General features: G+C 37.6%; 1 protein-coding gene across 9 annotated transcripts in view; it reads right to left on the reverse strand.

Annotated features, from left to right (window-relative positions):
* Positions 1-14636, reverse strand: part of ROBO1 (roundabout guidance receptor 1) — a 1232929-nt gene that overhangs the window by 72669 nt on the left and 1145624 nt on the right. For 8 of the 9 annotated variants that reach the window (XM_061627948.1, XM_061627945.1, XM_061627951.1 and 5 more), the window contains 3 exons: positions 11117-11288; positions 4782-4979; positions 510-536 (listed from right to left, as the gene is read on the reverse strand). In XM_061627948.1, coding sequence (XP_061483932.1) covers positions 510-536; positions 4782-4979; positions 11117-11288 — 397 coding nt within the window. The remainder of the gene's footprint in view (positions 1-509; positions 537-4781; positions 4980-11116; positions 11289-14636) is intronic. The other variant, XM_061627952.1, reaches the window with a different exon arrangement.

Here is a 14636-nt window from a genome sequence, read left to right on the forward strand (position 1 = left end):
TGCTTTGCTCCCTGTTTTGCTGCCAAAAGTCTTACTATCAATTCAATAATATGGAAGTCTTATTGTCAGTTGGATACAACACATATAGACATCTCCCAAATTATAAAATATGTCCTTCTATTTAAGTGGTAATTTATGTGCCGTTAAGATTTATTAGAAAGGGATGCTGCTTGCCTTTATGCAGAGTCCTTTGTACTTCAACAGACCATTTTGGAAGAGTAGAACAACTATAGAATAATGGGGGCCAACAGAATTAGCAAAAATCAACCATGCTGTAAATCAGCATAGAAGGCTACAGGATGTCATGTAGTCTTCCAAAGAAAATAAAACACCCTTTGGACAGCAGGAAAATAACAATAAGGATACTTCACCTTATGTAATACTGTTGATACTATATAATTAGTATATAACATTATGCCTAGTTGTATGAGAAAAGAAGAAAAAGAAAAAGTGACACAGTATCACACAGGCACATGCCGAACTGTCAAGGGAAAAGTGCAAATATATACCTGTTGGTGTGAAGGTAAAAGACGGGACTGAAAAATCAAAACACAATAAAAACTGGTTATTAGGCTGAAGAGTGAAAGGAAGACTATACAACATTAGTATAAATCAGGGTAGCAACAGAACATAAAGCGAGAATAAATATGTCCAGACATACTGATATGTGAATAAAACAAAATTTGTTATTTAAAAAGGTGGCTTGTTTCCACCGAGGAAGAATGACATTCTAGTATAGAGTGCTCTTGAGGGAAACAGAGTGTGGTTTAGCCTCTAAATGACCTTCTCTTTAGTGCTTTATGTTTTGCTGCAAATTCATGTACAAACAAAAACTCTACACTATTTAATCATTTAAAACAAAGACTAATGGTTACTTTTACAAGTATCATCAAGATTTTGCTATCTCTTATCTTCATTTCATCATGGAAATGCTTTATAAAGTAGACCAATATGGACACTTTGTAATGAATCAGCAATTATTAGGAGTAACAAAGAATTATAAAAATGTGCTAATTTTACCTTTCTTCCACAATAAAGTGTGGTACACTTTATAGTAGCTGCTCAGTATTAAAGCCTTTAAAAAAGAGAGATCTTATAAAACTAGGAGCTTTTATTCTTCAGTTTTTTTAAATAGTTTTGTTATTTTTGTCTAAAATATCAGCTACAGTAAGCTGTCTTGACTCACCAGGATATGAGTTTAAGCAGAAAATTTGAGAATAATTCTCACAGAAAAAACCTTCACTTTCACAGCCTATAGATCTTAACTGAATCAATAAGACCTCTAATCAAACAGTGCAATTGCTACACAGTTTTTCCCCCTAGCACACACACTTCCTCTTCCTTGAACAATGGAATGTATTTTATGTTCTGCTAATAGGAAGAAGGAAGCCATGAAATGCTGCTTAATTCCAGGCAAAACAAAGAAATGTGAGGAAAGCAGCACAATAGTTTCTAAATGTGTTTTGGCCTTGAAATTTAGGTTAGCAGGCTGTCCACAAAGGGATTTTGAAATGGCTGAGATGTAGACACATCAATAGCTTTCCCCTCCTTTTTTGCCGCATATAGGTTTGTTTTTTGTATTAGGATCTAGGGCCCTTAAGTCTATAAAGGGATAGAAAAGTCTCACTTAGAAAGTGCTGCATATGTGCTTCTGTTCTTATCAGGCCACTATATTTCTAGGAATATTGCACTGAAGAAGAAAAAATGAAAAATCTAAACAATTCAAGCACTGGCCTTCATTTGCAGTAGAGCTGTTTTTATCTCAGGGATCCTATTGTGATCTCTTTCCGCTGGTTCTTTTCAAATAGTTAATGAAATTTAGTGTCATTAAGAAAGGAACTACAGAGCCACAACAATAAAAAATTCCCACAAACACACAAAATAGAGTATTTTAAAACTTATGAATGACTACATCATCTCCACATTAATCTGAAATAACAGACATTAAAAAGATTATTCTCATTTTTCTGTAAACTTAATACTCAATATAGTTTTGTTTGTAAGAAAATGAACAGAGGTCAATCTAAGTGAAATCTTTATATCTCACATGCCAACTTAATTATCAAAGTCTAATTAATAAAAATGTTCGTTGGGCCCACTGGCACTAATGCAATATGTATGTGTGAATATAGACATATTTTAACAGTTGTCAAAGCTTCAAGTTAGATGCTTAAAAAGAAAAAGAATTAATGAAGTTCACTGACCCACAGCTTTTATACTGGCATGTCTAACTTCATGCCCTGAATACTGACAGATTATTTTATAATTTACATTTTCTTGAAGATTATGCTTTCCCTTCAAGTGTGTTTAATAACTTTGTTTTGGTGGACCTTCACTAATAAATTCAACTTTTTATTATTTGAAAGTTAGAGAAAATTTGCAGAGTCCCTACAAAATAAATATCATTTGGATGACACACAAGACTGCAGACAGCATAAAACAACAAGGTATCAGAATGTTTAACACTGCATGCTGGGAATTTAGTTCCTTTTATATCCAACTAACAGTGTTAGTCTAGTATAAATTTGGATAAAATATGGCATGGCACCATGCAATTAGTAGAGCTAAAAGAAAACTGGTTAAAACAGCATAAAGGTTTCACTGAACTTTCCCAGAGGTGTATTAACAGACACAAGTTAATTTCAGTCCCAGCTTCATTTGGCCTGTCTGTGCTATTTATTGGGCCACAATGTTGCCACTAATTTTCACTTCTATCTTGCTTTGAAAATTTCTATTTTCAAGACTGCATCCTGGGAGACACTGAGTTTTTAGTGTTCAAACATCACTAATTTTGTTAAACTTCTTGAAAAAAATGTCACTACAAAGCCCTATATGTTTACAAACATTTCTGGAGTCCACTCAAATAATTTCATTTAACGAGCATCTTCAGACTTTTGACTAGTGAAACATTGGTAGATTGTAAGCAACTGGGAACATTACTTTGTTGTGACCAGTGGCTACAAGACTGCATTAAACCTGTTAAATATTAGGAGTAAAGGCCAATAAGTAGGGGCTGAGACCTTTGGTGGATGGCGTTATTAACTATACAGAAAGCCAAGATGTTAAACAGCTTCAAATCTGAGGTTGTTGGACCTCTGCTCTAAGAATCAACCTGCATGAAAATTCTCAGGAATTTATACCCTATTTCCAAGTGCATATCTGTTTGATAAAGTGGTCACACTGCATTTTCAGGCATCTGCGGCTGCTATTGCACCTCTAGGCCAGGGGTCCCCAAGATTTTTGGGCCTGTGGGTACACATGGAATTCAGAAAATGTGTTGCGAGTGCCAGCCACAACATGGCTGCCACAGGACATGGAAAAGAAAGAATGTAAAAGTCAGATAAAAATGGATCCTCTTGTATTTGCATGATTTACACTTGAGATTTTATCCAAGACACTGTCAACTCACATGTTACATCAGTCTCCCATAGACTAACCTGTAAAAGTAACAGATCCAGTACTTGTCAGTACTATCATTGCACAAAACATAGATAAGCGGAATAAATCCATATGCCAGGGTGCATCTAGCAAGTGCTGGATAGGTGGTTTTTACAGTGCAATCCACAGAAACCATTGCCAGCTTTAATTTGATGATGGTTTTGGGCGCATGCCTTGCAAAAATCATGAGGATCCATGTCTTGGATCAATATTTTTGTGCTATGGTAGCACTGACCTCCATGGTGCCCAAAAAGGACTTCTCTCCACCTGTATTGTTGCTTCCCCTTCACCCATCTCCTATCATTCTGTTCCTCACAAACACATCCACCACAGTTGACCTCTGGATGGCATTGAAAAGGGAAAGTGTGCAGAGGCCAGAGAACGAAGATGTCCAGACTTCCAGTTTTTTCAATGAGTCCCAACCTTGGCAGGCACACAAGGCATGCATTTGCAGGTACCACCTTGGAGACTCAAGCTCTAGGATAATCTGGTCTGGTTTTCACCATTAGCACAGTGTTGAAACATGGGACTTTACCTCATCAATAGGATAAAGGCACCTAGTTCCATCTCATCTCTCAGATAATCTTTTTTCTTACTCTGTATCTGGCCGAGGTTAGGGACTGGTTGTGCACAATCTTATATACACTGAATTCACACAATACCGAAGTAATGTTGGGAAACTCCATAATTTCAAAGCAATGAATACACCTGTCATTAATGCTATCCACTCTTAATCTTCTTGTGAGGTTTGGTAGGAGTGAGTTTGTGCGATATCAGTGATGATTAGCAACAGCTTCAAGGGACAAATAAAGATGCTATAAAGATTGACCTATACGTGTATTCATGCTAGATTCAAAGATACCTAGCAGACTATCCTATCTCATCTGTGCTATCACAATCTGTCCATTGATCTAAAAGAGCCTTCATTATATTACCCTTTTAAAAGCAGGAAGACTAGGGTAGATAATAAAGATTCTTCATAACTTTTACATAGCAATATAAATGCATCATCCTAGAAATACACCAAAGCATTTCTTCAAGAAGTTTTAAAATCCCATTCAATTGAGCTAGGAGATTGTATACATGGTTAATTTAAAGCTGCCTAAATCAGGAAAGTGTAGAGGTAGTTAAGGTTTTTAAAAGTTGTATTAAATTTCACAGCATTGTTATTAATTTGGTTTTTCATTTATTGTTAACAACTCTATGTTGTTGGGAAGATATTTAAATCATGCTTACAGTTAACCCAATGAAATCAATGGGTCTACTCTGAGTATGGATAACTTTGGATATCACTCTACAAATTCAAACAAGTAACAAATACATAAAAGGGTACAACAAAATACCTTTTCTGATACCAGCATAAGTACTAGTGAGTCCACTTCGCTTCTTTCGATGGCGATATAACCAAATGCTAAAAACCATAAGGATAATCCAGCAGGCAGCACCAATTCCAGCAATGAATGCTGGTTGTTTTACAACATCTGAAATCTGTTGGGCTAAACTGACGTGATCTTCTGTTGACATGGGGTTTCCATGAGAATCTGAAAAAAGATACCCAAAGTTTCCAAAGGCACATATGAGGCAATGATATCATAGGATTTGAATTCTATGTAATGTTAGAGTTTTTACAAAATTGTTTTTCCCATGTCAGATAAAGTCTAGAAAGTAATTCTACAATATTCTCAATTGGTTTTCTAGGATTCATTTCTGACAGCATTTGAAACAAATACAGAAAAGGTCAAACAACCATCATTGTAAGCATTGCTATCTTCTTAAACCGAGAGAGAGAGAAAGAGAGAGAGAGAGAGAGAGAGAGAGAGAGAGAGAGAGAGAGAGAGAGAGAGAGAGTTTTGTTTAGCGTCTTCTGTATTTCCAGTTATGAAAAATAGAAAGTTACAAAGAATTTGACTTTTAAAGCTGTTTTATATTTCTCAAACAAAAGCATCTTAATTGCAAGGAATTGTGAAAATGATTTATAATCATTCTTCCTTAGTGAACATCACAGAAGAGATGTACAGCAAACTAGCCAAAGGGACACACATTGTAATATAAACTGGAAACAGGTTAGACATAAAATTATCTTGCAACTTGCCCCAAACTACTTGGCATTCCTCCTTGCTGGGACTGAACCTTAGCCTATTCATCATCATCAAAAACTGGATAAATACACAGAAGACTGACAGTGGGCATCATTTCAATATGACAATGAGTAAACTGACTTAAGAGCAAGTGATTTTAAACACATAATTAAGCTGCTAATAGCCTTTCTCTTCACTTCATACCCTCCTTTCCAGAGTTGAATTAGTGTATTTGTTTATTTAAGATATTTCTTACCCACCCTTCATGCTAAGATCCCAGGGTGGGTTACATTCTGCCCTGGGCTCCTACTGGGAGAAAGGGCAGGATATAAATCTAATAAATAAAATAAAATAAAATCACAAAATCATTAATAATAGTACAACAATAAAAGCATAAAACAAATACAACTAACAGCATGGTTTACAACTAAACATTCACACTTCACTTGCAAAGGCCAGGGTAACAAGTTTGTCTTAATTAGCCAACAAAAGATGTATTGTGTCAGTGCCAGATTCCTATGAAGAGGGAGTTCCAAAGCTGTGGGCCTGCCACAGAGAAGGCCCTATTACGAGCCACAATAATCTGGACTTCTGAGGGTGGTGGCACTATTAACAACTCCTCCATTGATCTCAATACCTGGGCTGGAACATGTGGCACATTATTTAATATTACATATGCTTTCATCTTTTGTGATTCTAAAAGTTCTTGATAATCTGAAACTTCAATGAGCAGGATAGTTCTTATTCCCACCCATCCCTTCACCCGTTGCTGTGTTGCAGGTCCATAATGATCATAGCTATTTATGCAAGACCAAGTTGAGTTGCTTTAGAATTTATGAAAGACTACCACCAAGACACCAACATGGCCAGAAAGGATTAACTGTACATAGTATAGTGTGGCAAATAAAAGTGTCTTATCTCATAGCAATTGATATACTGAAATATGGAAAACTGCACATTCTGTTTCTATCGAATCAAGTAAAATGTTTACAATATTGTGCACTACAAATATATTCCTTTCATTACATATCTATCTATATCTATCTATCTATATCTATATCTATATCTATATCTATATCTATATCTATATCTATATCTATCTATCTATCTATCTATCTATATCTATATCTATATCTATATCTATCTATATCTATATCTATATCTATATTTCATTATCAACACCATCCACTTTTTAAAAAATTACCTTTCTTGATTTTTCAAAGATATTCTTATTGTATCACAATATATATTTATGATAGTGTTCTACTGGTTTTAATAATGTATCTGTTTTTATGTTATTGCCTTATTGTTTTTCTGTTGCATATTGTATACCACTTAGAGATTTTAAATATTAAGCAATTTAGTCATGCTTTTAAATAAATAAATATTTCCTTATTATCCCATTAAATCATTTTATCAATTTGTCCCCCCAAAAAAACACAATTTACATAAGAAACAGAGGGAGTTTTGTAACACAAGTACAGTAACATAATAACCTACTTTCCCATATATTATTAAGTGCACATATTATTAAGTTCATACAGTGAGGTCCTCAATAAAACTTTCCATGAACCTTTACTGCTGTAATGGCTCATATATGGGATCCTATTTGTAAACTAATTAGCATGATGATAATGATATCATTTAGCCAGCCCCTTCAGGTATTTGCATGAGTTTATATACTTTAATGTAGAAGCAGATCATGTGTTCACACAACTATCAAAAAGTCAAGCCTGTTGGGCTTTACCATAAGCTTCATAATAAATTTGAAATTCTTCCATTTATAGTCTTCAGCAAAAATATTTATTTATTTATTTTAAATATTTCTATCCCGCCCTTCTACCCTATAATAGGGCTTTCAGCATATCAGCAAATATCAGCATTTAACATTATGAAGAGCCTGACATGTATATGTCTTCATATGTCTATGGGCTTTTCTGTCCAATTTAGCAACTATCCTTCCTCTCAGAACAGCCAGTCTGCAGTGGAGAGGGCATTGCTGAATTATAAACCCTAGGCAATCTTTAGCTTGCTCAGAGCTTGGAAAAGTTACTTTTTGGAACTACAACTCCCATCAGCCCATTACAGTGGTCATGCTGGCTGGGGCTGATGGGAGTTGTAGTTCAAAAAAAGTAACTTTTCCAAGCTCTGAGCTTGCTTACTGTAGGATAACAACTATACAAATATATGTGCATGTAAACACATCCAAGCCAAAGACAAGAATATACCTTGTGTAAATGCACCGTGGCTTTGCTTAGAAATGTTGAAGCATTGCAACATAATCAATATAGAGTATTCAACAATTGTTATTTTCACAATAATGCTTATGCTGTATAAAAGATCCAAATTGAACCATAACAGCCACCCAGAGGATCACAGACAAAGAGTCTCCTGCAACAGCATCAGTGGCCTTCTGTACTGTTAGTCCAGTGTAGGGGTTGTGGCTTCAAACATGCAAGAATATCAGGGACTAGAGATACTTGCAGTTGCTGGCAGATCATCATGAAAAGCATGCTAATTAGTTCACAAATCACACCTCATGATGGGACCTGTTAGAGCAATGATAGAGCAATGAAAGTTCAAGGAGAGTTGCTTGTATTCATTACTCTTGAGACATCTAAGGCATGAATAATACATTGAACATAATTATTTGAGTGAAGCTTCTCATAAATGCATGCTGTGTATTCACACAGGTTAGTATGTTTATGAGAAACTTTTTTGTGCTGGAAAAATGAAGTGCCTCAAGGCCTGTGTGGTGTACAAAACTGGAAGACCTATAGGAAAACAATTAGCAATCAGTTATTAATGCATCATCTATTATTCTTTATAGGTATGCCTAAATGTACGTAATTTAGTTATGACCCAGCTATGGAAGGGCACTCACAGCATTTTTGGCAGATGCACAGTCGTCTCCCCAAGATTAGCCTTGGGGAAACCAATTCTTTCCATTTGCAGCTGAAAAGGATGTGCAGAGTGTGTATGGGTTGGGGCTTGTGACAATAATGAAGCCACTTGGAACAATTTTTCCAAGTCTCTAAAAGGTAACTGCATGACATTTTTAAATATAAAATGCCAAGAGTTTAATTGGAGAAATGTGCAACACATTTAATTTTAATTTTTTAATATTTTTTTTTACAAATTGAGGCAGCCCACCTGACATATAGGGGACAAGAAGTAAAGTTAAGTTAGGTTTATAAATGTATATATCACTTTCCATTAAAAAAGGTCCAAAGCAAATTTACAACCAAAGAAAGAAAGAAGGCCCTATACGATCCTATAAAGCTCTGCTGGACAAGACACCAGAGATGAAAGGGAGACAGAGAAGTAAGTTTTGTTCACTGCCTTCAGTACCATAAAGTAGGCTTGACAATGAGTACTCATGTGTTTGATAGTATTCATTTGGAGTCTTCTTCCACTTGCATTCTAGCCATCTTCCAACCTTCTTCATTGCCTTTAGCTCCGGAGTATACCATGCTGCCACCTGGGCTTGCAAACTGGAATTGGGCGCTTAGGGACAATTGTGTCAACTGCCTGGGTGTTTTCCAAGTTCCATGGATCAATGAGGATTTCAACAGGGTCACCAGACCCATAAGCCAGAAAAAGACCCCAGAACTGTCTGGAACATAATTGGATCTATCAGCCTCCATTCTAATAGGTCCCCCACCTTTGCAGAGGTAAAAGTCACTGACAATCTAAATCTTAACAGGAGGTAATCCGACATGACAAGGGAATTGTGGTAAGAGCCCTCCCTTCAGATCACCTTTCTCCTGCCCTACCAAGAAAGCCAGGTCGAGGTGTGACCAGCCACATGCTTTGGGCTGATGACATGTTAGGACAACCTATGGCTGCCATGGAGGCCATGAAGTCCTGAGCCATCCCAGAACCAGCAGCCTCAGCATGGATGGGGCACATAAAAACCTGACTCAGTCGAAAGGGGTTTGCAGGCACTGCTAATCAGCTGGTTACCAGTGCTTGCAAAGCACTATGTCAAATGCTCTGCAAGATAGTATTTTGCAAGGGGTATCACACGACCTGACAATCTGCTTGTCGCATCTTTCTAAGCTTCTTCCAAAGTGCTATCTTGCCAAGTGCTCTGCAAGATCCTGTCATTGTGACATCAGGTGATTAACAGGTGAGCAGCTTCACCCACCTGTCAAACATGGCCTACAAGGGAAGGGAGAGATGACTATCTAGCCAATTGGCCTGATCCAGTTCCCCACCCCTGCTTCAGGTGCTACTGATTCTGCAAGGCAAGCTAAGTGTCAATTCCATGTGAGTTCTCCTCCTGCAACTACTTTTACAGATGAGAAACTAGGGTGTGATATAATAGTAGGATTAAGGAAGGGAATGAGAAAGGGAATGAGGCTCACATTCTCTGACCAAGTCAACAGATGTTTGTAACTAAAGTCTATCACCTATACTGACATTCTCTCACAGCAGAACCAATGACTAATCAGGAGTGAGCATGTGCTCAAACCATCTCATGGCTGAAGTTGTATGATACAAAGGTAGTGTTTCCCTGAACAAACTTCAGCAGATTTTAGAGAACATAAAACACCTCCTCCCAGTATATGTTCTGGAAGACACACATCAACATAACATGCTGGTTTGGAGCAGTGATTGTGGATACATTTATTTCACCAAACTGAAAACAGTTGCATTAAAGTGGAACTAGACAAGACACTGGGAGGTATGTGATCAGCCTTCTGATAGCATTTTTAAATTTGTACTGAAGTAGAGAAGCTGTGAATCTCAGGCTGTTGTTCTCCCAAAATGCTTCTCCAAACCAAGAGGATAAAATATATAGTGATGAGGGGTGCTGTAACACCACAATTCAATGCTAGGCAAGTAGAGAGAAATGTATGCCTAGCCTCATAAAGCAGAGACAGCTTTTCACTGTCCAGTCAACATTCAGACAGAAAATAATGAGACTTATTTACGTATTTATGGCATTTGTATGCTGTCGCATAACATTAACTTCTATGGGCCGCTTACAGCAAATAAGTAAAGAATTGAAGTGCATAAAACCGGTAAAAAAAGAAACTACTACATGAAAGCAACAAAACAGAACCTGTTGCATCCCCAAAACTGAAAATAGATTTTAAAACAAAGGTCCAGACACCTTAAGTTATTTAAAAGACCTGGTTGTACAAAAAAGGTTTTCTGTTGTCTCAAAAAGACTGTAAAAGTAGTGCCTGGTGAACCTCCTTTGAAAGACTATTCCATATGTGAGGTGCCACTACTGAAAAGGGCCTCTCCCTGGTGGTTACCTATCTCATTTCATTCAGCAGGGGCCTATGAAGCAGGGCCTAAGAAGAGGATCTTAAGGTTTGTCAAGGTACATTGGGAGGAGATGGTCTTTTTGGTAGCCTGGTCCCAAGCCATTTTGGGCTTTAAAGATTATAACTGGCCTTTAAATTTGGCCTGGGAACAGACTGGATGGGAAGAACAGTACATGACAAAGAGCTAAATTGTCAGAAGCAAATTCAGTTCAGTCAGTGATTCTTGCCCCATCTGATTAGAACAATGCAGAACATCTGGATTTCTTCAGAAACCCTAAATGTCAAACAAAGAAGTATTACACATTACAAATTGCTTACCTAACTGAATAAATTGGGGGTCACTTTTCACTCCAGCTCCAGCTCCAGTACTTGCAGCCACTTCCACACTGTATCGAATACCAGGAACCAGAGATGGGATTACTACAGAAAACGTTGAACCATCCACTGTCTTATTGATGTGGTACCGGCTCTCATTGCCAAGGCACCAGACCTGCAAAGAATAAGGCAACTCTCATGTTCAACACAGGCTATAAAATAAATACAAATAATGATATGAAATGTGCCATATGCCATTTCCTGATTTACATAGCAAGATGAATTTAGCTAAGTTAATAGATCTGTTGGAAAAGCTGTTAATAAATTGATATAAACACTATTAAAAACCAAGCTATCTGAATAAGGTTACCTGATAATATGCAACACCTCTTTTTTCTATTTTTGAATATTCAAAACAGACCATATGGTAAGTATTAATGAAGCAAAATTCAATAGTCTACAACTGTGGAAAATAACGCATGCCATCCCAGAAGTCAATTGTACCAGCAAACTGCAATTCTATCACTTGGCTAGTATACAGAAAATATAATTTCATCTAAAACACTCTAAACAGACTCAAACAGGGATGAACAACATTTTTATAAGGATATATCACACTCATTATTTATTCCAGTAAATTCATACCCTGCAACGATTACACAAATTCATGGAGGATAAGGCTTTAAAAGTCTATTATCCTTGATAACTAAATTCCATTTATGCTGTTGGATGTATCGTGCTTCTGAATACAAGTTGCTGAGAATTACATGAGGAGACTGCTGCTGTTCTCCTAAGTGGCATACCCACTGTGATAACAGGATGCTGGACTAGATGGGCCTTTGGCCTGATTTACCAGGCTCTTCTTATGTTATCTGTGGTGGGCCCTAACAGACCTGAGGGTGCCTCTCTTAACATCCTTGGAAAGCTGACTACATTCAGCTTCCAAAAAATACAAACATTTAAGCAGACAATTTTTGCCATATTTGAACAATAATCCACCACTGGCCACTGTCTGATCATGTTTGTGGAGATTATCTGGTCATAGATGACCAAAAACCTTTAGTTTTATTTAAAAAAAGAATTATTTCAGGCTTGGAATTCTGCTCTGAAATTGCTGCATTGTTATGCACTGAAGAATAACTATCCTTGCTTTCTTTGGCACATAATCTACTAGACACAAATCTTGAAAACCAGAAATTGCTCTGGAGATGTCTGGAATTGTAGGCAAGGAGCTCTGGCAGAATTTCTGGTTTCTCAGCCTAACCTACCTCACAGGTTGTTGTGAGGATAAAAAAATCAGGAGGGGGCAAACCATGTTTGTACGCTACCTTGAGCTCCTTGGAGGAAAGACAGGATGTAAATCTAATAATAAATAAATAAACAAGAGTCAATTTTTCCATAGCTAATCCCTTCTACAGGAACACCGTGGTAAGGAAGTAATCTGTTGTTATATTCCATCTAGAAGCCTGAGAAAAAGGTCTTTTTAGTTTCTCAGGCACTGACCTAGTTCGCACAAAACACTAAGCAAACCATGAATCAACCACAACTTGTCCCACAGTTAAGCAAACCAACCATGGTATTTCTCCAGATTCTGGTTTGTTTCCAACTGCTCTTGCCTTGTGCCTTTGTAGTTTGGTGAGCATCTGAGATGGGGACGGGAGGTCAACGAAACCATGGTGCTAAGTTAGTCAAAACAAACCAAGTTTCATAAGCCAACAACAAACCATGGCTTCAGATCAACTATGGTTTGTGATTGGCAATAAACAAACCATTGTTAAGCTGCTCTGCAGGGTTCACACATAATAGTAAATCATGGCTTAACAAACCACTGTTTAATAAATAATGGTTTAACAATATGTGTGAACCAGGCCACTGTCTGGCTTAGGACTTACAGTGCTGTGAAAAAGTATTTGCCCCCTGTCTGATTTTCTGCACGGTTGCATATTTTTGGCACTGATCTTGAACCAAACTTGATATTAGCAAAAAGGGAACCTTAGTGAACAAATAACACAAAATCTTGATACTTATTTCACTTATGTATTAAAGAAAGTCAAGCAACACCCAGTGCCCCCATGTGAAAAAGTAATTGCCCCCTTAGACTCAAAACCTGGTTATGTCACCTTTAGCAGCAATGACTGCAATCAAACACTTCCTGTAGTTCTTGATCAGTCTGTCACAGCTCTGTGGTGGAATTTTGGCCCACTCTTCCATGCAGAACTGCTTTAATTCAGTGACATTTGTGGGTTTTCAAGCATGGACTGTGCCTTTCAGTACAGCTGCGCTTCAGCTTCTGCTGACAGATGGATGGCCTGACATTCTCCTGTGGAATTCTCTGATACAAAGCAGAATTCATGGTTTCTTCAATGATGGCAAGTCATCTAGGTCTGATACAGCAAAGAATCCCCAAACCATGACACTGCCACCACCATGCCTTACCGTTGGTATGAGGTTCTTCATGTGGAATGCAGTGTTTGGTTTTCGCCAGACACAACGGGGCCCATGTTGGCCAAAAAGTTCCATCTTTGACTAATCTGTCCATAGAACATTGTTTGCCCCAAAGCACCTGGACAATCATCAAGAGTTCTGGAACAATGGATGGAAATTTGAATCTAAGGGGGCAATTACTTTTTCACATGGGGGCATCGGGTGTTGCTGAGTCATGCAGCAAGACAATGATCCAAAACACACAAGCAAGTCTACATCAGAATGTTTGAGGAACAAGAAATTTAAAGTTTTGGAATGGCCTAGTCAAAGTCCAGACTTAAACTCCATTGAGATGTTGTGGAAGGACCTGAAAGGCACAGTTCATGCTTGAAAACCCACAAATGTCACTGATAAAACAGTTCTGCATGGAAGAGTGGGCCAAAATTCCACCACAGAGCTGTGAGAGATTGATCAAGAACTACAGGAAGCATTTGGTTGCAGTCATTGCTGCTAAAGGTGACGTAACCAGGTTTTGAGTCTAAGGGAGCAATTACTTTTTCACATGGAGCATTGGGTGTTGCTTAACTTTAATAAATAAATGAAATAAGTATCAAAATTGTGTTATTTATTTACTCAGTTTCCCTTTTCCCTAACATTAGGTTTGGTTCAAGATCTGACAATATTCAGTGCCAAAAATATGCAACCATGCAGAAAATGAGATGAGGGCAAATACTTTTTCATGGCACTGTATGCTGTTGGGGCACATTCTTCCTTTTTCACATGTAAGTCAGCATCATAAACACCCAATGTTTTGGAATCTCAATACAGCTAGAATTTTATGCCATACCATGTGAGTTTGGATGGCATATAGTGCCATCACTGGCCATCTTCCACTGAATGGCACTAATTGTTCATCAGTTGTAACATTCTAATATGAAATGAACCATTGCGGGAGACTGCTGGTAAACACAGTTGATAGGTCGTATACAAGTAGGGTTACCAGGTGTCCGGTTTTCACCTGGATACTCTGGCTTTTGGAGGTCCTCTCCAGGTCTCCAAGTGACTCACCTTAATCTCTGGACTCTCACCTTCAATTTGT

This window comes from Rhineura floridana, chromosome 5, assembly GCF_030035675.1.
Source record: "Rhineura floridana isolate rRhiFlo1 chromosome 5, rRhiFlo1.hap2, whole genome shotgun sequence".
Taxonomy (NCBI): domain Eukaryota; kingdom Metazoa; phylum Chordata; class Lepidosauria; order Squamata; family Rhineuridae; genus Rhineura; species Rhineura floridana.